The sequence below is a fragment of the Lissotriton vulgaris genome, chromosome 1_1 (assembly GCF_964263255.1).
Source record: "Lissotriton vulgaris chromosome 1_1, aLisVul1.2, whole genome shotgun sequence".
Taxonomy (NCBI): domain Eukaryota; kingdom Metazoa; phylum Chordata; class Amphibia; order Caudata; family Salamandridae; genus Lissotriton; species Lissotriton vulgaris.
In genome coordinates, this window is record NC_141685.1 from 1193011736 (window position 1) to 1193037826 (window position 26091).

Genomic DNA, 26091 nt, shown 5'->3' on the forward strand with positions numbered 1-26091 from the left:
CTTTGCCTGTGATTCTGTGTCCCGAGATATTTATTTGTTTCTTTCTTTAATTACTCCAAAACTGCTGAACAGATGCACACCAACTTACAAAAAGCACTCATTCTGACCCAAGATCTAGCTTTCTGCCAAATTCGGTGTGATTCCATTCAGCAGTTTGGGCTGTAGTTGTGTTAAAAAAAATGCAATATCCCCATATGCATTGCATGGGGGAAAAGCATTTTGGGCAGTGGCGGCTCCTCCGCTGTGGCGGAGGAGCATCGCCCACTGCTTTTAAGTAGTGCGTGGCGTACATTTTAGAAATATAAAAGGATAATAACTATGCATTACTATTATTTTATGCTTCCTGCTGCTTTGCAGTCGGGGCTCTTCTGCTCTCGGAGCAGGTCATGAGAAGGTTTCCCACTCAAAAGTGCGCAGTGACATCCCTGCGATACCCCCACCCCTGCGCCCCTCCCCGCCACCCGCAAGCCATTCCGTCTTCCCCTGGTTTTGGGATCCCCCTTGTTCTTGGCTCCTGCTTAACGAATCACCCGAAAACCTTCCGAACAGCAGATGAAGTAACTTCTATACTCGTTTTGAAAATTTCAGGAAGATTCGTCAAATGGCGCAAAGTTATTAGCAAAACAAGAAATGCTTAGTCTATGAGAAAAGTTGGCCCTAACTATAACTACCTACAGGATATTGCCAGTAGGTTATATATATTCCGCAGCACCCGCCACTCCAGAGAGCGGCTACCTTAAGGTGGAAACGAATATATACTGTGTGTGTACACAAGAGTTCACTCAAGTTTTATTTTTCTGTTGTGTTGTAATTATAACAGGTTTGCTTGAAGGATCTGCCGGGTAAAACGGACTAATATAATACTTGTAGTACTGTGTAGGAAGGGTCAGGTGTAGATTTAATATTTGTGTGTGCAGGTAGTAGCACATCTTCAGCGCTATAATGCAGATCTTATAGATGGTTGCAGAATGACTTGAGATTGGACAAAAGAATGCTTTCCAGTTTAGACCAGGGATAAACACTGACTGATATCTATTGTTTGTAATTGTATCTTTTGTTTGATCTTCTGAAAATCTGGCATTAATCCGGTGTTCTTGCATTTATTATGGATAACCCTGGTGTAGAACTAGTTGAACATTAGGAGCAAGGCAGTAAAGCTGGTGATCAGGGAGGCAGCACGATCCTTCTTGATGGATTGAGGATGAATGATGCACTCCTAGTAGAGTAGAGTTGGGTCTTTGAACTATTTTTGCAGGCAGGGGCAAAGAGGTGCACTTGATGTATCAGAAATATTGTTCTAGATCGTGAAAGCATACATTGAGAAATCTTGTGTTTGGGCACCTTCCTTTTTACGTTTCTTGGTTGGAAGTGTGTTGATGTTATATAAGGACAGTAAATAACTCTCCTGAGAGTACACTTATGTTCTTGGTCTGTACGACAGCATATTTTCCTCAGTTACCTGGGACCAGTAACTTTTTCTTCTTGAGCACAAATAAATGTGCTTTAAATGTGATCCTTACCAATACTGAACGATAACCTTAGACTGATTCCGTGATACATGTTTTTGATAAGGATCTCTACTGCAAAGCGCTGCAGATGAATGGCTTCTGTATCATGTGAGATGGTGGCCTTGTTTCTACCCACAGCACCACGGGGAGGGCTGCTAATCTGAGGTAAGAGACTGAGTTTCCATGCCTCCGTGTCGAGGCACTGAATCTTGACTAAGTAGGAACATCAGAGCTCTTCGATTGTAAAAAGAAAAGTTCTGCAACTTCCCTGCGTGAAATTATCCAATGCTCCTGGTTGTTCGAAATGTACAAATGCATATTTTAAAACGTTGAGAATGCCCCCCTATTTACAGTAACAATATGTTTGTGTTGTCTTGTGGACATTATTTCTGAAACCATCCTGAGATAACTTATATCATGCCATTCTTGTGTGTGGTAGAGTATGAGCAGCGCGCTCAAATTGAAGGACTTTGAAATACAACAGATTTCCACAACCGTGAAGCATCTCCAGTTGTTGAAGCAAGAAATGGAAGTGAAATACAACAGATCTTCGAAGGAGAGGGAGCGATTCATTGAGCAGCTACAGACATCTCTTCATGAACGGCACAAAGAACTTGAGGTCTGACTTCTATCCAACATTTGATGTACTATTATCATTAATGTGCTTACTGTGATTGCATCTCCAGACAGCCACTGCTGGTGCTCATTCCCAGACCTTTTGAGGTCAAACATGGACTTGCACCTATGAAAAAAAGTGTGATCTCTGAAAATGTAAATGATTTACAAAAAACGTGCCATTGATGCCTCATAAATGCTCTGTGTCCATAAATTATCCTGCATTCAGAAAACATTGTCCTAAGTGAACAACAGTGTGCTTAAATTGTATTGTGCCACATTATGGACATACTGTGTTTCATAAAGCAAGGTTAACCGGGATCCTTAGGCCCCTGGGTAAATTAGCAATTTTTCTAGAAACAGGGGACCTCAATAGATAAGTTAAACTCCAGCTCATGGATAAAATATGTGTTCCAAAAATAAGTGTTTTAATAAAGCAAATAAAAAAAACAATTTACAAGTAGATAAGTGACTGTGAGGTACAACAAACGTGCTAGGTACTCATGCAAAAGTGACTCAAAAACACAATTAAAGTATCACAATTCAAAATCTATAAGCATCCTGTATATTCAACATAATTATTAAAACAAGTCTGCTTAGTTGGTCAACTGCGTTTCCTTCCACATACATAAAGGGATCCTCATCAGTACTTGAATCAAAGTTTGCTAGAGACGGTGAAGAGTAAAATCCTATCAAAGTATAAATAGTAATCTCAATAAGGGGGATGCGGGTTTATCAAAATATGACTGAGAAGAAACCGCTTGGTCAAATTGGAATGTAGAGCGAGACACCGGGATCTATGAGAGCAATACATGCTTGAATAATACTGTGGCCTGCCCAAAATATCATCGCTCATCCTGGCGGAGCCCCTAGATATGTGATCCAGCGTTAAGCACTGATCAATCACCATTTCACATGGTGAATAACTGATGTTTCTAGAAAACAAAATGTACATGCAACTCAGTTAAAGCACATCCCTGTTCATAATTAAAAACTGCTATGCCCTTATATAGCGCTGTATGTGCATAACATATGAGTGCAATTCAGGCCTTTACCGTTGTACGGTTAAAGATATTTATCCCAAAATGTCCCCAGACTTTAATTTCAGTTAATCCATTGTTCTACTGATTTTCTTTATAAATTATATTTCTTCGGTAGATAAATCCCTGCATTCATTGGATATCTGCCACGTTGTGACATTTATCCATTGCCAGTACTGAGAATTTATTTTCAGCTTTTGGACCAGTATTGCTTTTCCTTTGGTCACCCCGGCAGAAGGGCACTGACAGATGGATCTCGTAATGTAACACATTTTTCTATGACAGAAAAATTGTGCCTGTTACAAGAGGCATTACAGCCAACTCACAAGTGTGCTGGCTACATTTGTTCTGTACACAAGTGTAGCTAATTGCGACATAGGCCAAGCAACCACATGGAAAAGTCAGCATATATTTACCCAGCTTTACTGCCTGTATAGAGAGCTAGCCAGAGTTGCCTGATGGTCAAGCAGTTCTTGACATCCTTATCCAATAACACTAGCTCCGTTACCCACCTACTTCTTCTTATGGACATTATATGTAATGTGTATTGTTTGCAATTCTGATTCAAGCTTGTGAATCTGTTGATGCTAAAGAAGAAGTAAGTGTTCTTAGCATGTGTGGCTGTGGATACCCATGCTCTGCCTACTCCTGCTATCTAGTGATGGGCTTGGATGCTGTAAATTGTTTTTATTTAAGAAGTATTTTCCAGTCTCGAGGTAGTATGTCACTCCACCCTTAGCTGGCAATGTGAATGGGCACCGACTACACTGTGAGATTACTTTTCTCTGACCTTGGGTGTGGTCATGTACTGCCAGGGCTTCAAAACTCGCCCTTGAGAGAAACACATTATCAGTATCTCTATTGGTTTTTCTTGATTTTTGCAAAAGAAGACAGGGTTTCCCAATGACCAGGGCTTCGCTTCCCCACTGCTCATTGACACCAGAGAATGAGGGGCATTCAGATTAAAGGAATGTAGACCCTTCGAAAAGTGCCCTGAGTGTGGCACAAAGTACTCCATGACCCATCCACACAGGGTGTGTTATTTGTATCTTTCTCCACACACAAGAACGCAGAGAGTACCTTCTGTTTAGCTTTTCTCAGCAAGAAAACACCCAGTCAGGAAAAGAACTGAAGTTGGGCATTCATCACAATGTAGCTGCAGTCCATAGATGTTACGGCAGACATCCTACAGACGTGGACCCGCTCGGTACAGACGTAAGTGGAGGTGGACAATATTGAATTGAACAACCTGTCTGCACACCAGCCCAGAGGTAATCCATTTTTGGTTAATATCTGGGATTCAGCAAAAGAAGACAGGGTTTCCCAATGACCAGGGCTTCGCTTCCCCACTATTCATTGACACCAGAGAATGAGGGGCATTCAGATTAAAGGAATGTAGACCCTTCGAAAAGTGCCCTGAGTGTGGCACAAAGTACTCCATGACCCATCCACACAGGGTGTGTTATTTGTATCTTTCTCCACACACAAGAACGCAGAGAGTACCTTCTGTTTAGCTTTTCACAGCAAGAAAACACCCTGTCAGGAAAAGAACTGAAGTTGGGCATACATCACAATTTAGCTGCAGTCCATAGATGTTACGGCAGACATCCTACAGACGTGGACCCGCTCGGTACAGATGAAGTGGAGGTGGACAATATTGAATTGAACAACCTGTCTGCACACCAGCCCAGAGGTAATCAACTTTGGCACCTCAGAGCCAGAAGAACAGGTGAAAGAAGACACCTCATTCTCCTCTGCTTGCCCTCGAATGAAGTTCACTGTGAGCTCTGAGATCATTATATGCGTCCAAAGTTGTGCACAATTCTGCAGACCAAGAAGACTATTTTTTTGAGATTGCTTTGGTCTACATGGAAAAATACATGCAAGATTTCTGAACCTTTCTCCTCAGATGAAGTCATCAGCGCGATTGATGCGTTGAATGGCTCCACTGCCCCTGGCCTTGATGGCTTTACGGTTGATTTTCATCAAATGTAAAAAGATATATTGGTCCCTCATCTTCTCGAGGTTTATAATGAATCACTGGAACGGAAGCAACTTCCTCCCATTCTTTGAGATGCAGTGATTGTTTTACTGCCCAAACCCGGCAAAGACCCTTTGTTATGCGGGTCTTATAGGCCGTTGTCATTACTAAACTTAGACTACAAAATGTTTGCAAAAATGATTGCACTGCGACTCGCCCTACTATTGGACAAGATAATATCCCCAGTTCAATCTGTTTTTGTGCCCTATAGATCTACTTCCCTGAATTTATGCACGCTGTTTGCTGTAAAACATCAAATTAACCAGGCGGTTCCAGCTGCAGCAGTCCTGTTAGACACGGAGAAAGCCTTTGACTCCTTAGAGTGACCCTTTTTACTATTTACAATGTGCAGACTGGGCATGCCCAAGGGGTTCGTTGAGCTCACGGCCCTCCTATACTCTGCTCCCACTGCCAGGATTCGCATACATGACACACAATCTCTCTCCTTCACTTTATCTCGAGGCACTCAACAGGGCTGCCCCCTATCGCCACTCCTGTTCATACTGGCAATGGATCCACTTGTCAGACAGTTTCAGGAACGCCATCTGCAGAGAGGGCTCCAATTCAACACAGGGCCCCTTCTGGTGTCATTATACGCAGATGACATTATTCTCTATGTGCGTGACCCACAGACTAACTTGGATCCGTCAGAGAGATTATTCGATTTAGCAGATTCTCTGGCCTCTGGATAAACTGGCACAAGTCAGTGATATTTCCCCTTACTGCAAGCACCAAGAGATGGGAATGCGAGTTTCCACTTGCCAGGGGTAAGGATTCAGTGAAATACTTGGGGATTAATATCCATTTGGACACCTCCGAAATTATTAAACTAAATTATGGCAAGTCTGTACACTCACTTGAAATGCAGGTTGACAGATGGCTATGACTTCCACTCTCAATTGCAGAACGTGTAGCACTGATTAAAATGATTCTCCTCCCCAAATTCCTATCTATTTCACCTTCTCCCTATCCCACTAACGAATAGGTTCTTCAAGACATTACAAACCCACCTCATCTGACTGACTTGGGGAGGTAAACAATCTAGGGTCCGCTGGGAGGTAATGACACTGCTTATCATAGGGCAGGGTTTGGAGTTCCTCATTTTGAGCTATACTATTTAGAGGCACAATGCAGCTATGCACATTCCTGGTTCCACTCGGATGCCAGGATCCTGTACCTATGGCCAGAAGCAGATTTGGTCCTACCCGACACACTTAATGCTGTACTACCTCAGGGCTTCCTGCGAAACCCGAAGGACATCTAAATGGTCTCCACTACCAGTTGGCCTGGCAGAAACTGATTAGGGTCTCCCGATTCCCAATAACCGCTGGATATCGATCACAGGGGAAAAGATAGTGCAATGTACGCTTTCCAAGTATAATTTTCACTCGGTTGGGGACTTGTACATTGGAGGGGACATATTTTCTGTTTCGGAAGGGGATAGGTTTACAGATGCTTCATTCATGGACAAATTTGTTCTTAACCATTTGCAGTCCGCATTGAGAGCAACTGTTCCTGGATTCCCTTTAGAACCTGCACCGTTCACTCCCCACTCTGCTGTTCTAGATAGCTCGGTGGGTGAGGGGGAGAACAACACTTAGTCTCCAAGATGTAAAGGGCATGTGCAGACACAATTACCATAAATTATGCTAAAATAAGGGCTTCCTGGGAAGAGGATCTGGGGCATTCCATCACGGATGATCAATGGGCAGCATGCTGCGGCCAGACTAAGATTGATATCCCTAAACAGTCGGCACGAATTGTTTCATTTTAAATTCCTGCGTATAACATACATTACCCCTGAGATGACACACAGACTTGACTCAATCAGATCCCACTGTTGCTTGAAGTGCAAATCCCCACATGCGGATTTTGCCTATCTTTCCTGGAACTGTGGCAAAAATTAAACTTTCTGGGCCGCAATTTTCCAAACACTTGGGGAAATGAGAGAGTTAGACATTGAGCCTAGCCCTGAGGTGGCATTGCTGGGGAATATGGCAAACATCCCAAAGGCAGTCTGGAAATTTACCGCCATAGGGTTACTTCTGGCTAAGAGGGAAATTGCAATTAAATGGGGGCGAAAATCTGCCCAACACTAAAAGGTTGACTAGATAGTCTTGCGTATTGCAACTATGATCTATACTCCACCATGCTTCCTAGAACGTCCCGCCCTAGGGATATTTGATGCCCGTTCAAACACTATACGGCAGCAGTGCAGGTACAACCTGCCTCTCAGCTGGAACGTGGACATGTGCCAACTGGGATAGACTGAGCAAATAGCACATCATATCCTGGGCACCGAAATGTTATTATTAATCATGTCTAAAATCATTTCTCTTATGTAAACTTATCCAGGTTGTATGGGACATTGGCAGGAGGGAGTGTCGCTCGTAGAATTGCAGATTTGAAAGGTCATTTTGAGCTGACTGGAGTGATGTCTAGGATTATGTGTGGCTGGCGGGCAGCATCTTTTTTGCTGTATGCAGCATTGCCATGATATAAATGTACTGTTCTCTTCCAGGGGATACTCATCAATAGTCATACATACTGAATAGTCCCGCCCACGTGCGTCCCCGGAGCAATAGCCAATAATATGCATATATCTACATATATATATATATAAAAAACACATTAAAAAAAAAAATATATATATATATCTATATATATATATATATATATATCTATATATATATCTATATATATATATATATCCTTCAAAGATGCCCCTGCATTAAGAGACGCACTCCTCCAGCCACGGATTTTCACAAAATCATTTATTTACATGGGAGCAGGCAATACCCTTCCAGTGTCATTCTGTTCTTCTGCCTGACGCGTTTCAGAGCCTTCGTGCTCTTTCCTCAGAGGCATTTTTTTCTGCAGCACTGTTCAGAGTTCCCACAGTCCCCTGCGCCTTTTGAAATAATTACCTGGCCTCGGGTGTGCCTCATTTCATCAACTGATTTTCATTAGGTGCACGCTGGGACATGTAGTTCGTTTTTGAATTCATTATTACCTTCAAGTAGGTTTGTGTGCAGAAAAACATTCCAAGAACCAATTCCAGCCCTCCAGTGGGCCCCAGACTGGTATGTCCTGTTCCTTCATTTAGTAAATGGCTGCGCCGTCACATAATCCTTTAAGACCTCCATGAGCCTCCAGGCTCCCATCATGCACCACAGGTGACAGTTAGGTCAGTTCTTTTTTCCGGCTCCTTCTGTGAGGATCCTGGAGCATTGAGCTCGCCAGTTTGTGATATTTTATCACTTTATTCTGGTATTTCTCTATTTTTTTCGTCTTTACTCGACGTCTTTAGTCATTGTTTGACTAATTCAACAATTTTTTCCTGGTTTTTGACTATTTTTCCAGTCATAATGCCGGCCTTGTTTGTTAAGTGTCCGGCCTGTGGTAAGAAAATGGCCAAGTCAGACCCTCATTCGGTCTGTGTAGCATGTTTACCATCTTCTCGCAAGCCAGAACTCTGCTACAACTGCAGTAAGTTGTCTAACTGAAGTCTCAAGAGCAGGCTTCAGTCCCTGTATGACAGAGGAGAAACTGTAAGTGGAAGAGAAGATGTTCATTCCAAGAGGCCTTCTTCGCAGCACAAAGCGTGCAAAGACAAAGGGAAGAAGAGAAAACATCAGTCCCCTACTGCATCGAGGGACAGATCTTCTTCTAAGGTACCTCTGTGTTCAAAATCGGCATAGAAATCACCATCGCAGTCACCGTCGACGTCGAGGAATCCTTCGCCGTCGAAGAAGATCACGCCGTCTAAGCAAGGTGAGAAGAGACATGAGCGTAGACGATCCAGGTCTGGCTCGCCTACGACTGCAAGAGGGCGGGACTCGACGTCGTCTCATCGACGTCGACGGTCGCCGCCGCGAGGCTCGGAACATAAGTCAAGGTCGCCGTTGAGAGGTGCCATGACGTCGACGTCGAACCGGCCAGCAGAGGTTTCGACGTCGAAGAGCCCAATCCAGGTGGCGTCGAGGCACACGACGTCAAGGAATCCATCGCCGTTGAGGCGCATGACGTCGACGCCTAAGAGACCATCGCCGTCGAGGAAATCGCCGCCGAGGAAATCGACACCGAGGAAATCGCCGCCCTGGAAATCGACGCTGAGGAAATCGACGCCGACGAGGAGATCGCCGTTGAGGAGATCGTCGTCGAGGAGGTCGTCGTCGGCGTCTCCTGCACCTAAGGAGCCTAGGACGGTGTCTAAAGAACGGTCTACGGCTCACACTGTGTCTTCTGGGAGTTCCTCTTCCTCCTCTGAACTACAGATTGTGAAAGTCTCTCCAGAGCCCTCGAGAGCACCTTCACCTGTTTAGCCGGCAACTAATATCTCGCCGCGCTGGCTGGGGGAGATTAGAGACTGGAAGATAAGGAAAATAAATCTTCCAAGATCTAATTCCAAATCTCCTGTGTCTGCAAGACCTGCTTCAAGATCAAGATCTCCTCAAAGACAGTCTGTGCACTCTCCGAGAAGACGTGAGCGTACTCCTCCGAGAAAGTCTCCATCAGTGAGGAGGCGGTCTTCACCTTCGCCTAGATCATCACGCCGCCATTCTTCGAAAAGGTGCGATACTAGATCCTCTACAAGATCTACAAATTCGAAAAGGGGCAATTCGCCAACACTGTCATCAACTCCTCCAAGTAGGATTTCACTGATTGATGACGTGATTACATTTAATGAGGTTCTCTGTCGTGGAGCAGCTAAACTTAATATCGAAATGCCGGTCTCTACCACCAAGACGACGGTCATTTTCGAGACTTTGCACCAAAAGCTAACGTCAAGGCCCTTACTTCCTCTGGTGCCAGGTCTGTTGGAGCCAGCGGAACACAAGTTCTTAACTCCAGCAGCATTGGGAGCCATTCCTTCTCGGATCGCTAAGAAATATAAAGCACCGGACAATGATCCGTTCTTTCTGAGGGCTGAGCCAAAACCGGATTCTCTAATTGTCTCAGCAGCACGTAAGAACCAAAAAGGAGCGGCGTCATCTTCTGTGCCGCCGGATAAAGACAGTAAGGCTATGGACTCAGTAGGAAACAGAATGTGTGCCACCTCTGCTTCCTACATGAAAGTCGCCAGCGCTTCAGCTTTGCTGGGTCGCTATGACCGTGCCCTATGGGACTCCATGTCTCGTTTCGCAGAGAAGCTTCCAAAAGAAGACAAACACGATTTTCTGGAGATCTTACATGAAGGTGGGCTAGTAGCTAACCAGGTGATTAGTGCAGCCGCTGATGCTTCTGACTTGTCTACGCATGGTTACGCGCATGGACTCTGCGCCAGGCGCTCCGCTTGGTTGAGGCTCACGGGTCTTAAGCCTGAGACCCAACACTGAATTCTTAACTCAGGACATAGGTACCCCAGAGGCCTCTCATGGGCTGAAGCATGTATTATGCCACCGACGAGAGGCCATGCATAGTGGAACTACAGGTCTGTTACTGCAACCTGAGTAAAATGGTGCGTGCACCACTTACTTTAGATATAGGTGCACTATATGTATAGGTCACTACACTTAAAACTTATAAGTCACCCCTAAAGCAGGCCTGCTCAATCCTGAAGGCAGAGTGCTGGGTTTTTAGTGAGAGGGTGCCTCCCTGCAGCCTTCAGAGACCATTCTCCCGAGTTGTCTGTGACTCAGCCGGACATATAGGTAGAGGTGCATTATAACCTCGCGGTAAATGCTGTCTCAAACGGCTGCATAGAAACATATTGTGTTTGGTATCAAACACCTTGGAATCGTATACCTTTCACACCGGTAACTGGTGTGAAAGATATGTTCTCATCCAGGGAAACTCATCAATAGTCATAATCTATGAATAATCCCCGCCTATGTGCGGGATCCCGGAGCATATAGAAAATACATATAAATATATATGTATATATATGTGAAAACATATATTTGTAGCCTAAAACATTTCCCAACTGGCAAAATTGCCGCAAAATTACATAAATTAGCATACACACAGTAGTACTCTCCCAACCCCTAAGGAAGAAAGAGAGAGCAGTAAACATTTACATACAACAATCCTTTATTGCCATATGAAAAACCTGTAATTGCAGGCATTTGCCAGTAGGCTGCAGTAGAGTATAAAGCAACAAAGAAAACGGACACCTTGCCTTTAAGGCATTAGTGTAGGGGTACCGTGCCTTTAAGACCTGAAAGCGACCCCCCTGCTCCCATGGTGCACCACAGGTGGCAGTTGGGTCAGTTCTTTTTTCCGGCTCCTTCTGTGAGGATCCTGGAGCTTGAGCTCTTTAGTTTTTAATTGAAATTGTGAGTTTGAGAGATTTTTCTCACAAAATTTGACATCTTCTGGCTTATTAAGGCTTCTAAATTGATTTTTTGTGGTAACCCACAAGAATTTCCTGTCAGAAGGCCTCCTTTGTTCCGGAAATGTCCTTCTTGTGACAAGAAGATGGCTCTGGCTGACCCACACACAGTGTGTATTGTGTGCCTTTTATCTGCACACAACCCTGACCTGTGCCACCACTGTCAAAACATTTCTAGACGGACTCTTTATGACAGGGAGAGAATTCGATTTTATGCCATGCTGGAGAAAGACAAAAGTCACCAGGTGGGTGCTCCTGCAGTCCCCAGGTCTTCCTCTGCAAGCAAGCATGACCAAAAATGGCGTTGTTCCGCTTCTCCTGCCCCCAGAAAGAGGAAGGAAGGTCGAAGAACTCCGTTGAGGTCGCCGTCTAAGAGGTCCAGATCACCATCACAACGTCTAAGATCTCCACCGCAGTCAAGAAAGTCGGCGTCGAGACGCCACACTTCGGACTCGAAGTCTGTGGCTGCTACCATCTCTAAGTCTCCGTTGACGTCGAGGCTTCCGTCGACGTCGAGACACTCTCCGCCGCCTCCGAGGGAGTCAGCGTCGAGAGCTAAGACGGCTTTCAGGTCGCCGCCGGCTGGCGGGTGGCCGTCGAGACGGTCTTCCAGATCCCACCATTCGACGTCAAGGAGGTAGACGTCGAGGCGACGCCAGTAAAGGTCGCCGTCGACACGACGTCGAAGAAGGCCAACGTCGAGGGTCGGCGTCGACACAACGTCATGGAGGCTGCCCATCTGACCGACGTAGAGGAATATCGACGTTGAAGTCACCGGCTCGACGTCGAGGTTCGCAGTCGAGCCCCTCACGTCGTGGGCGATCGACGTCGAGAGCATCAAGACCCAGCTCTACGCCATTGGTCACACAGACGTCTTCGACGTCGAAATTTTTAGCGTCGAGGGATCAGGTGATGGTCGTGGTGGAGTCCCCTGGTTTCAGGTGACAAATCATCCTCTCCCAGATTAAAGATTGTGGAGATCTACCCGGAACGTTCCCCCAGATCTGCAGACAGATCAGCGCAGCTTGGTACCTCATCGTCCTCAGGGGGCTGTCTCTGGCGGTCATAGTAGTCCGGACTCTGATTACTCCCGCACATACTCTCCATCTACTGCAAGAACACAGGCCAGACCGTCTAGGTCTCCTCGGAGGCCCCGGGTTTCACCCAGACCAAGATCTCCGGCCAGATCACGTTCTCCAGTGCGGCCAAAAACACCTATCAGTCCAAGACCTTCTCCTAGACCAAGATCTCCGTCAAGGCATCGCTCTAGGTCCAGGGTCCGTCACAGCAGGCATCGTGACAGGCCCCATAAGAGGCGGCGCACAAGTATCGAGGCATGTGGGCAGCTGAATTCATATCTGTGCATAGATCGCCGCCTAGTGTTGGGTCCGGATGATCGCACATTGTTGTCCTGGAAGAGTCTTCGAAGTATCACGAGATAGGTGGCTCCTCCCCTGGACTACAGTGCGCATGGGCATCGACTCAATCCTCAGATTGTTTTTTTCCACCATTGGGTTAGGATGCATATTGGTTCACTCAAGTCGGAATCAATATAAAAGTTTCTTAAGGCCAAAAGGCCTTTAGTTTTTTCGTCGGTATTGTCTTGCGTTCGGTGCCCAGTTATGTTCCAGCTCAGTTCCCGAGCCGAATATCCAGAAGAGCCGCGTGCTTTTCGACGCTGAAGGCCCGGTCGACGCCAAAGGCCTTATCGACGACCCATCATGGAACGGAGCCCGTTCAAAAGATGTCCCGTGTGCATCTCCAAATATCCCCACATCGACGTCCACCCGGTGTGCAACAAGTGTCTGTCGCCGGATCATGATGAAGCCAGCTGCATGGCTTGTTCTGGTTTTCGATCCAAGAAGATGCTTCTGCATCGAGGCGCTGCGCGCAAGGAAGCCCAGCAGACTGCACCGGAGCCAGTGGACATCTTCGATGCCGGGGATGATGAAGGAGCAGAGCGGGAGGTTCGAGAGAACCTGTCGGATCCTGCGTCGGAGGTCAACTCCAGCTACAACGCTGATGTTGAGATGCTCGATGCGGAAGACGTCGTCGACGAAGTAGGAGACGACGATGGGGCCTTTGGGGCCTTGGAAGATAGCTCGAGCGAGGAGCTATGCCCACAAACTGACACTGGGGCCAAAACGCTTCATAAGGCTCAGGTCGAGGGATCGCCACTAGGCCTTACCCAAGATCTTCCATTAAGTTCTACGGCCCCGCCTTCGGGCTCGGCTTCGGACATGTCTAAGGAGCCGCAAACAGCGAAATCGAAACCGAAAGTGAAAGCTCCGGTATCGACGCAACCAAAAGCACTTGTGACTGCATCGAAACCGAAAGTGCGTATTGCTTTGGTCGGCTCGAAGTCCTCGGACCTGTCGGCACCGACTAAGCAGAAGAGCTTTATCGACCCGAAGAGACCGCTGAAGGGCGTCGAGACGAAGTCTAGCACGCCAAAGGCAAAGGTCAAGGCAGTCGACCCGAACAAGTCGGCGCCGAAGACAGTCGACACCGACAAAGGACTCGGTGCTCAGAAGGTTCTCGAGCCTCCGCGTCGGTCGGGCAAGGCCAAAAGCGGTACAACCCCCGAGCCCACGCCTGGTGGTGCCTCAAAGGATTCCGTCGAGTCGACGCAGCCGTCCGCCTCCTTCTCGAAGCAGGTGGCAGACTACCTAAAGCGCATCAAGGACAAGGCTTCGGCTGTCGGGACTAAGGATCCTCCACCTTCGAAGCCTGCCGATAAACCTCAACACACGTCGGCGCCCATCCACTTCACGCTGCCACCGAAAGTGGTGCCGAAGGCTTTCGTCCCTAAAATGGCCGTCGACGTGCCCAAGAAGGTGTCCACGGTGCCGAAGCCGACAACTGTGGTCCCGGCCGCAAAGCATCGACAATCCTCGTTGGAAGAGCAACAGGAACAGTTTATCGATGCCGAGACAGGCAGACTTTCTCTTTATAAATGAAAGATCGCCCCGGAACAGCCAATGGAGTTCTATAAAATACCACTAAAAAAGAAGGATTCTACCACAACACCTGTTCTTGTAGAACATGTATCTCCACGTGGCCATGATGTCTCGCCCAATTATACAGATGTGGACACTGGGGAAGGTGATAATGACGAATACAGCTATCCTCTGGACACTGATCCAGATGATACAAATGAACCCTGGGCAGATGCTGCTGACCCAGGTGATCCACACACTGCCCCAGACACATGTGTATGCTGTGAAAACGTCGCCTACTGAGGATTCAGCAGCGTTTAATGCCCTCATTGAAAGGGCAGCCAAGAATCATGACGTCCAGCTCCATGCTGACCCCATTGAAGTAGACTTTCTTTTTGACACCTTTTCCACCTCAGAGAGGACTGTCAAAACTCTGCCTATGTTGAAGGGTGTCTTGAAGCATGCTGGGGAAATATTTAAGGCGCCTAAAAGAGCCAGGGTGATAAACCCCAGGATTGAAAAAAAGTACAAACCGGCGCCTGGTGACCCTACTTACATTAAGGGACAGTTGCCGTTGGACTCTCTTGTTGTTTCTAATGCCCGGAAGAGGGCTAATTCGCAAACAGGTGATGCTCCTCCCCAGATAAGGAATCTAAGGTGTTCGAGGCATCAGGGAAAAGGGTAGCAGCTCAAGCGGCCAATATCTGGCGCATTTCAAACACTCAGGCACTCTTAGCCAGGTATGACGGGGCCCATTACGACACACTTGAGACCCTGTTACAGCACCTACCAGATGAATATAAGGAGGCGGCTGAGATGCTCATCCAGGAAGGGAAGCTCATATCAAATGCTTCTATCAAATGTGCACTGGACGCAGCAGACACCGCGACCAGAGCTGTTAACACTAGTGTCATGTTGAGACGACATGCCTGGCTCAGAATCTCCGGGTTCAAGCCAGAGATACAGACCACCATTCTAAATCAGACAGTAAACCCTGATCATCTATTTGGCCCAGAGGTGGACACCACCTTGGAGAAAATCAAGAAAGACACTGAGACTGCAAAGTCTATGGGGGCTCTACAGTCGCAGCAGTTCAGGGGTGGTTCTTTTCGTCGCTCAAGCAATAGAGGTGTTTCCAGAGGCCAGCTGTCCCAGAACACACAGTACTATAAAGGTGGCGCGCAAACAACATACACCAAACAAAGTAGAGGTGGTTATCGTGGAAACAGCGCCAAAATCAGAGGTCGTGGAAACAACAACTCCAGGTCTTCCGCCACTAACAAACAGTGACGCCTTGTCACTGCCCCGACCATACAACACCTGTCGGGGGGAGACTTCAACAGTTCCTGCCAGTCTGGAAGTCCATCACCACAGACAGGTGGGTGACGCAGCTTATCCAGTACGTTTATTGCCTGGAGTTAACATCCACTCCACCCAACATACCCCCAAGACACCGTCCTATGTCCACAGAGCATTTGCACTTATTGCAGCAGGAGGTACTCGTCATGCTGCAAAAAGGAGCAATCGAGCTCGTACCTGTGGAAGAAAGAGGCACAGGAGTTTACTCACTGTACTTCTTGATACCAAAAAAGGACGGGTCCCTCAGACCCATACTGGACCTCAGACCCCTCAATCAGTACATTCTGTCGGAGCACTTTCACATGCTATCACTGCAGCAAGTCCTACCGTTGCTCAGTCAGGGAGATTTTCTCGCAACATTAGATCTGAAGGATGCGTATTTTCATATTCCGCTTCACCCGTCACACAAAAAATACCTCAGGTTCACCATCCAAAATCAACATTACCAGTTCAAGGTCCTACCTTTCGGAGTCACCACAGCACCCAGGGTGTTTACAAAGTGCCTGCCGACAGTGGCGGCACACCTACGGAGACAGAACATTCAAGTCTACCCTTATCTGGACGACTGGCTAATCCAGGCAAAGTCGGCCCAGCAGTGTGCCGCCCACATGTCCCACACCATTCACCTTCTTCACGATCTGGGATTCTCACTGAATTACCCAAAGTCCTACCTGCAACGATAAACACTCTGGCAGCCAAAGCACAGCCAAATTCAGTGAGGATCAGCAGCATTCAATCGCTGATATAGAAATTCAGACCTCAACACTCGCTTCAGGCACGAGTGTTCATGCAGTTGATAGGCATGATGGCCTCCTGCATCTTCATAGTCCCGCACGCGAGACTACATATGCGTCCGATGCAGGAGTGCTTAGCTCATCAGTGGAATCAGGCTCACGGACAGTTGAAAGACCTAGTGTTGGTAACCGGTCGTGCATACAACTCTCTGCATTGGTGGAATCCATAAAACCTTTGCAAGGGACGACCGTTCCAGGAGCCTGTGCCACAGATCATTCTGACGACGGACGCATCTCTCCAGGGTTGGGGAGCTCATGTACTCCACTACACTGTGCAGGGACTATGGACAACGCAGCAGAAAAAGACGCACATCAACGTTCTAGAACTATCTTCATGGCGCTGAAAGCATTCAAAGTACATCTGTGCAACAAGGTCGTGTTGATCCGGATGGACAACATGGCGGCCATGTACTACATCCAGAAGCAGGGAGGTACACACTCTCCACAGTTGTCTCATCTGGCTCAGAGCATGTGGAAGTGGGCCATTCAAAGAAATATCTTCCTCATGGCGGAACACCTCCCGGGCAAGGACAATCAGATGGCGGACCTGCTCAGCAGGTACAGCCACCAAATGCACGAGTGGGAGATACATCCATCAGTACTCCACCCGTACTTCCAAAGGTGGGGTCATCCAGAGATGGACCTGTTCGCCACAAAGGAAAACGCCAAATGCCGAAGCTTTGCCGCCAGGTTTCCACACTCACAGTCGCAGGGCAATGCGATATGGATGAACAAATTTGCGTACGCTTTTCCCCCAGCACCTCTAATACCGCTGGTGGCACGCAAGCTGAAGCAACACTCGATGACTCTCATCCTGGTTGCTCCGACGTGGGCACGCCAACCATGGTACACCAAGTTTCTGGAACTATCCGTGGTACCGCATCAAAGGTTGTGCCTCACACCCAGGCTTTTGACGCAGAGCCATGGCGACATTCAGCATCCAGATCCGCAACAGCTCAACCTGGCAATCTGGCTCCTGAGGTCTTAGAGTTTGGCTACCTCAATTTACCTCCTGACTGTATGGACATAATCAGGGAGGCAAGGAAGCCCACCACCAGAGCATGCTATGCGGCGAAATTGAAGCGGTTTGTCATTTATTGTGCAGACCACAACATCAACCCGTTAGACACATCTATTTAAAACATCATTCGTTATCTCTTACATCTGTACAAATGTAATCTGGCCTATGCTTCCATTCGTATACATTTATCCGCAATGGCGGCTTATCTCCAAAACAGGCAGCATCCCTCCCTTTTCAGGGTGCCTGCCATCAAAGCCTTTCTGGAAGGACTCAAACGAGTCATTCCTCCACGGACCCCACCAGCTCCCGAATGGAACCTAAATGTGGTCCTCACAAGACTGATGGGTCCACCTTTCAAGCCACTGCATTCATGCAAGATTCAGTTCTTGACATGGAAAGTGGCTTTCCTAATAGCGATTACGTCGCTACGATGAGTTAGTGAACTCCAGGCGCTAACTATCCAAGAGCCATTCATACAGATTCATTCCAACAGGGTGGTGCTTCGCACTAACCCTAAGTTCCTTCCTAAGGTGGTTTCACAGTTCCTTATCAACCAGACTATAGAACTACCTGTGTTCTTCCAAAATCCTGAGCCAGTTGCGGAGAGAATGCTCCACACGCTTGACGTCAAGAGCCTTGATGTACTACATTGATAGGACCAAAGATTTTTGGAAGACGAAACAACTATTTGTTGCCTTTTCGCCACAACACAAAGGCAACCGCATTTCCAAGGCTGGTATAGCCAGGTGGATCGTTAAGTGTATTCATATCTGCTATCAGAAAGCCAAGCGCACTCTAACGATTCCCCCGCGGGCCCACTCCACCCGGAAGTTGGGGGCCTCCATGGCTTTCCTTGGAAATATTCCTTTAGAAGACATATGTAGAGCAGCCACATGGTCTACCACACACACGTTTACAAAACACTACTGTGTAGATGTGCACTCCAAACAGCAGACAGCTGTAGGGCAGGCTGTTCTAAAAACACTTTTCCAAACTGCTGCAGCTGGCACAGGCGGCCGCTGTTAATGGAGGGACTGCTATGTATTCTATGCACAGATATGAATTCAGCAGCCCACATGCCTCGAACCGAATATGCTACTTACCAGTATGCATCTGTTCTTGGCATGTAGGGCTGCTGACATTCATATCGCCCGCCACTCCCCGGCGCCTGTAGCGGCTGCAGCACTCACAAATACTTCTAGCATGGTCATCATTCACAAAGTTTCACTCCATCTTTGCCACAATGGCTAAAAACAATCTGAGGATGGAGTCGATGCCCATGCGCACTGTAGTCCAGGGGAGGAGCCACCTATCTCGTGATACTTCGAAGACTCTTCCAGGACAACAATGTGCGATCATCCGGACCCAACACTAGGCGGCGATCTATGCACAGATATGAATGTCAGCAGCCCTACATGCCAAGAACAGATGCATACTGGTAAGTAGCATATTCGATCTTTATCGTGGTCATCTAACACTAGGTCGTCTTTCCGAGATTACTCTCCGACCTTCTCTTCGACGCCTCCTTCACGAGTCTCTCCAATTGATGATATCGCGACTTTCTCAGATGTTCTGGGCAGGGGAGCAAAAAAGCTCAACATTACCCTGCTTACACCAGTGGTACCCACTTCTGTGATTTTTGATACCCTTCATCATCGCACAGCACCCAGATCTCTGCTGCCCCTGGTTCCCGGCCCTCTAGAACCGGCTATGGCTACTTTCCTCACACCGACGGTGGTAGGATCTGTTCCATCTCGGATAGCCAAGAAGTACAAGGCCCCGGCAGAGGATCCCTTGTGTTCGAGGCATGTGGGCTGCTGAATTCATATCTGTGCATAGATCGCCACCTAGTGTTGGGTCCGGATGATTGCACATTGTTGTCCTGGAAGAGTCTTCGAAGTATCACGAGATAGGTGGCTCCTCCCCTGGACTACAGTGTGCATGGGCATCGCCTCCATCCCCAGATTGTTTTTTTCCGCCATTGGGTTCGGATGTGTTTCGGTTCCCTCTGTCGGAACCGATAGTTGTTCAACTTCAACTCGAGACCAAAAGGTCTTTAGGCTGGGCGTCGGTATAGTTGCGTACGGTTTTCTTTCTGACTCTCAGCTCCGATCTCTTGCTGCCCTTCCACGTGCTTTCGGCGCGGACGTGCCTACACTACACTCTTGCTATGGAGCGAACTCCATTTAAGAAGTGCCCGGTGTGTAACTCTAAATATTCACACCTCGACGTGCACCCTGTGTACAATACCTGCTTGTCACCGGATCACCGCGAAGACACCTGCATGGCGTGTTCGAAATTCCGGAGCAAGAAGACTTTAAAGATTCGTCGAGCCAATAGGCTCCAGGCTCAGTTATCGGCTACGGCGCCCCCACCAGATGACATTTTCCAAGAATCTGTCGAGGGAGAGGACGACGTGCAAGGTTCGGACTCTAATCCCGCATCCGAGGGAGAGACCTACGACGCGGGTGCGGAGAACTTTGACGAAGTCACCGACGAGGTAGGGGACGACGATCAGGCTTTTGCCACGATGGGTGATAGCTCGGAGGAGGAGCATCCCCAACCTGACTCTGGGGTTATTCCCCTTCATACGACCCAGGTCGAGGGATCGCCTTCGGGCCTTACCCAAGATCTAACTAGGAGTCCTACGTCCCCGCCTCCGGGCCCGGTCACGGACATTTATGAACCATCACTTACGTCGAAGAAAACGAAAGTGAAGCCAACTGGTCACGCATCCTCGGATGCGAAACCGAAAGTGAAAGTTGCGCTGGTGAAGAAGGTTCTGGAGGCGTCAACTTTCAAGAAGACCAAAATGGCCGACTTGAAGAGCCACGCCAAAATGGCCGACCGAAGCCCTCGGGGTCGACGCCGAAGGCAAAGTCCTCCGACGCGGCTGCGTCGGCGCCGAAAGGGGTCGCGGACCAGAAGACGGCTCCGAAGAAGCGTCAGGGCGAAGACGCGCATAGGCATGGGGCGTCGGCCCCGAAGAATGTGCCTGCCGGCGATCAGGCTCTCGACGATGTGGGGTCGCTCGAGCCGGTCCAGCCCTCTCCGGCCTGGACGAAGAAGGTAGCGGAATCCTTGCAGCGGATTCGAAAGGCCAGTGTTGTTCCCGCTCAGGACACCAGTACGCCTAAGCTCACGCCTAAGCCTGCGAGGGAGCAAACGCCTATCCGTTTCACCCTACCGCCCAAGTCGGCGCCGAAGGCCTTCGCGCCGAAACAGGGCGGACCCTCGAAGGAGGCATTAACGCCGAAGGCTGCCTTGGCGGTGTCGAAGCTTCGTCTCCAGTCGCTTGCGGAAGAAGAACGTCGTGCGGTAATCATCGACGCCAACACCGGGAAACTGTCGCTCCTCAAGCGGAAGATCACGACGGAGCCGGCGTTGGAACCTTTTAAGATCCCTCTCAAAAACAAAAGGGACTCTGAGGACTCTTCGGCTTTGGTGGAACCTGTGTCCCCACAAACCCTAGGACTCTCGCCGACGCATTCAGCCGCAGCCGATGCGGACGAGGAAGATGCCGAGTACGACTATCCGGCGTACTCGGATCCGGAGGAGGAGCACGTTCCGTGGTCCGCCGGAGGCGACACGGAGGACCCGCAGTCGGGTCAGGACACTCAACTTTTTGCGGCCAAAACGTCCCCGACTGAGGACTCGGCGGCCTTCAATGCTCTGATAGAGAGAGCTGCTGCTAACCACGACGTCGAGCTGCACTCGGACCCCGTGAATGTGGACTTCTTATTCGACACCTTCTCGGTAGCCGAAAAGTCAGTCAAAACGCTACCGATGCTTAAGGGGGTGCTTAAACATGCAAAGGAGGTTTTCAAGGAGCCCACCCGAGCGCGTGTGGTCAACCCTCGCATCGACAGGAAATATAAGGCAGCGCCCACAGATCCTACATATTTATTTATTTATTTATTTATTGTGACTTATATAGCGCCCTATCAAGGGACACTTGCCATTGGACTCCCTGGTTGTTTCCAACGCTCGGAAGAGGGCGAACTCTCAAACTACTGGTGACGCTCCTCCCCCAGACAAAGAGTCCAAGATCTTTGAGGCCTCAGGCAAACGGATTGCTGCACAAGCAGCTAATATCTGGAGAATATCTAACACCCAAGCCTTACTTGCACGTTATGATAGGGCCCATTATGACACATTAGAGGCCATACTGCAACACTTGCCTGACCAATACAAGGAGGCAGGAGAGATGCTGATTCAGGAGGGTAAACTCATTACGAATGCATCCATCAAATGTGCACTGGATGTGGCAGACACAGCCTCCAGGGCTATCAATACCAGTGTGCTGCTTAGACGCCATGCCTGGCTTAGAATTTCGGGGTTCAAACCCGACATCCAAACTACGATACTGAATCAAACAGTGAATCCTGACCACCTGTTTGGCCCTGAGGTGGATGCCACACTGGAAAAAATGAAAAAAGATACGGAAACTGCCAAGTCAATGGGGGCTTTACAAAGTCAGCAGTTTCGGAGTGGTTCCTTTCGCCGCTCAAACTCCAGAGGCACCTCAAGGGGACAGGCATCCCAGTCCACACAATATTACAAGAGTAACACCCAAGCCTCGTATAACAACAAGGGTAGAGGTGGTTACAGAGGCAATAATGTCAAGGGCAGGGGACGTGGAAACAATAGCTCCAGGTCCACCACCACCAACAAACAGTGACGTCTTGTCACTGCCCCCCGACCATACAACACCGGTCGGGGGGAGACTCCAGCAGTTCCTGCCGGCGTGGAAGTCCATCACCAAGGACAGGTGGGTGAGGTCTATTATCCAGTACGGGTACTGTCTAGAGCTTACGTCCATTCCACCGGACATACCCCCAAGGAGCCGTCCTATGTCAGGCGAGCACTTGACCTTGTTGCAGCAAGAAGTTCTAGTCATGCTGCAAAAAGGGGCGATAGAGCTCGTTCCATTGCAAGAGCGGGGAACAGGGGTTTACTCCCTGTATTTTCTGATTCCCAAAAAGGACGGATCCCTCAGACCGATCCTGGACCTCAGGCCCCTGAACTGGTACATCCTCTCGGAGCACTTCCATATGCTCACGTTGCAGCAGGTGCTTCCCCTGCTTCAACAGGGGGACTTCCTGGCTACGTTGGATCTGAAAGATGCCTATTTTCATATCCCCCTGCATCCTTCCCACAGGAAGTATCTCAGATTCACCATCTTAGACCAGCATTACCAGTTCAGGGTTCTGCCGTTCGGGGTCACCACGGCACCGAGAGTGTTTACCAAGTGCCTAGCGACTGTGGCCGCGCATCTCCGTCGCCAGCACGTCCACGTCTTTCCCTACCTGGACGACTGGCTCATTCAAGCAAGAACCGAACACCAGTGCGTCGACCACGTGTCACGCACCATTCATCTCCTGCACGATCTGGGATTCTCTCTGAACTACCCAAAGTCCCATCTCCAGCCCGCCCACGTGCGACAGTATCTGGGCGCGACAATAGACACTTTGGCAGCCACTGCGCAGCCGAATTCAGTGAGAATCGCCAGTATCCAGGCGCTGATCCAACGATTCAGACCCCAACACCCGCTTCCAGCGAAGGTGTTCATGCAGTTGATAGGCATGATGGCCTCCTGCATCTCCATTGTCCCGCACGCGAGACTACATATGCGTCCGCTTCAGGAGTGCCTTGCACGTCAGTGGACTCAGGCTCATGGGCAACTGACAGACCTAGTGTTGGTGAGCGGTCGGGCATACAACTCTCTGCATTGGTGGAATCCACACAACCTTTGCAAGGGCCGACCATTCCAAGAGCCTGTCCCACAGATTATCCTGACGACGGACGCCTCTCTCCAGGGATGGGGAGCGCATGTACTCCATTACACTGTGCAGGGCCTATGGACACTACAGCAAAGGAAGATGCACATCAATGTGTTGGAACTGATGGCAATCTTCATGGCCTTGAAGGCGTTCAAAGTACATCTGTGCAACAAGGTCGTGTTGATCCGGACGGACAACATGACGGCCATGTACTACATTCAGAAGCAGGGAGGCACACACTCTCCACAGCTGTCTCATCTGGCTCAGAGCATGTGGAAGTGGGCCATTCAGAGGAACATCTTCCTCATGGCAGAGCATCTCCCGGGCAAGGACAATCAAATGGCGGATCTGCTCAGCAGGCACAGCCATCAGATGCACGAGTGGGAGATACATCCATCAGTACTCCAACCGTACTTCCAAAGGTGGGGTCATCCAGAGATAGACCTGTTCGCCACAAAGGAGAACGCAAAATGCCAAAGCTTCGCCGCCAGATTCCCACACCCCCAATCACAGGGCAATGCGATGTGGATGAACTGGTCAGGCAGATTTGCGTACGCTTTTCCCCCAGCACCTCTGATACCGCTGGTGGCACGGAAGCTCAGGCAGCACTCGATGACTCTCATCCTGGTTGCTCCAACGTGGGCTCGCCAACCATGGTACACCACGTTTCTAGAACTGTCCGTGGTGCCGCATCAAAGGCTTCATCTCACTCCCAGCCTTCTGACGCAGAGCCATGGCGACATTCAGCACCCAGATCCGCAACAGCTCAACCTGGCGATCTGGCTCCTGAAGTCCTAGAGTTTGGCTACCTCAATCTTCCTCCCGATTGCATGAACATCATTCGGGAGGCAAGGAAGCCCACTACCAGAGCTTGTTATGCGGCTAAATGGAAGAGGTTTGTCATCTACTGTGCTAACCACTATATTGACCCCCTAGATGCATCCATTCAAAACATCATTTGCTATCTTTTCCACCTGTATCAATGTAATCTGGCATACTCTTCCATCCGCATTCACCTGTCTGCTATGGCAGCATACCTCCAGAATAGGCAACACCTGTCACTCTTCAAGGTCCCTGCTATCAAGGCCTTTCTGGAAGGACTCAAAAGGGTCATTCCACCAAGGACCCCACCAGCTCCAGAATGGAACCTCAATGTGGTTCTTACGAGGCTGATGGGTCCTCCCTTTGAGCCACTGCACTCTTGTGAGCTTCAGTTTCTGACTTGGAAGGTTGCGTTCTTAGTAGCAATTACATCGCTACGGAGGGTTAGCGAGCTGCAGGCGCTCACCATCCAGGAACCTTTCTTCCAGGTACATGCTAACAGGGTGGTGCTCCGCACTAACCCTAAATTCCTACCCAAAGTGGTATCCCAATTCCACTTAAACCAGACAATTGAATTGCCGGTGTTTTTCCAAAACCCAGAGACGCTGGCGGAGCGCATGCTCCACACCCTTGATGTTAAAAGGGCTTTGATGTATTATGTAGACAGGACAAAAGATTTTCGCAAAACCAAGCAGCTTTTTGTTGCTTTTGCCACTCACCACAAGGGAAACGCTATCTCTAAAGCAGGGATTGCTAGATGGATAGTAAAATGCATTCAGATCTGTTACGCTAAGGCTAAGCGCACTCTCACTATCCCACCGAGGGCCCACTCCACCAGGAAGTTGGGGGCCTCAATGGCTTTCCTAGGTAACATTCCCTTAGAAGATATCTGTAGAGCAGCCACATGGTCTACCACACATACTTTCACTAAACACTACTGTGTAGACGTGCATTCCAAACAGCAGGCAGCTGTTGGTCAGGCTGTTCTAAAAACGCTTTTTCAGACTGCTGCAGCTGGCACAGGCGGCCGCCGTTAATGGAGGGACTGCTATGTATTCTATGCACAGATATGAATTCAGCAGCCCACATGCCTCGAACTGCAAATGCTACTTACCAGTATGCATCTGTTCTTGGCATGTAGGGCTGCTGACATTCATATCGCCCACCCTCCTCCCCGGCGCCTGTAGCAGCTGCAGAATTCATTCATATACATACATATGCTCATAGCATGGTCATCACTCACATTCTTCACTCCATCTCTGCCAATGGCTAAAAACAATCTGGGGATGGAGGCGATGCCCATGCGCACTGTAGTCCAGGGGAGGAGCCACCTATCTCGTGATACTTCGAAGACTCTTCCAGGACAACAATGTGCAATCATCCGGACCCAACACTAGGTGGCGATCTATGCACAGATATGAATGTCAGCAGCCCTACATGCCAAGAACAGATGCATACTGGTAAGTAGCATTTGCATCCTCAGATCTGATCCTCCTGCGGACTCTATAATTGTGGCGGCTGCCATGAAGTCCCATTCGGGCACTACCTCCTCCTCAGTGGCACCTGAAAAAGACAGCAAACTCATGGACTCTTTTGGCAGAAAGGTATCAACACCTCTTCATATATGAAGGTAGCTAGTGCCTCTGCCTTACGGAAGGCATGACGGGTCCCTCTGGGACTCCCTGGCTCGCTTTACAGAAAAGCTTCCTAAGGAAGATGGACAGGACTGTGTTGAAATTATACAGGAAGGAGGGCTCGTAGCCAATCAGGTCATCAGCACCACAGTAGAGTCCTCTGACCTTGCGGCCCATGGCTAATCACATGGAATTTGCTCC

The 26091-nt window shown here is 48.8% G+C and overlaps 1 protein-coding gene across 1 annotated transcript in view; it reads left to right on the forward strand.

The window, feature by feature from the left end:
* The window catches only part of LOC147748891 (myomegalin-like), a 1575921-nt gene that overhangs the window by 622089 nt on the left and 927741 nt on the right, over nt 1-26091 (forward strand). Inside the window, exon 13 of the mRNA XM_086928761.1 lies at nt 1948-2127. Within this exon, the coding sequence (XP_086784887.1) occupies nt 1948-2127 (180 nt within the window). The remainder of the gene's footprint in view (nt 1-1947; nt 2128-26091) is intronic.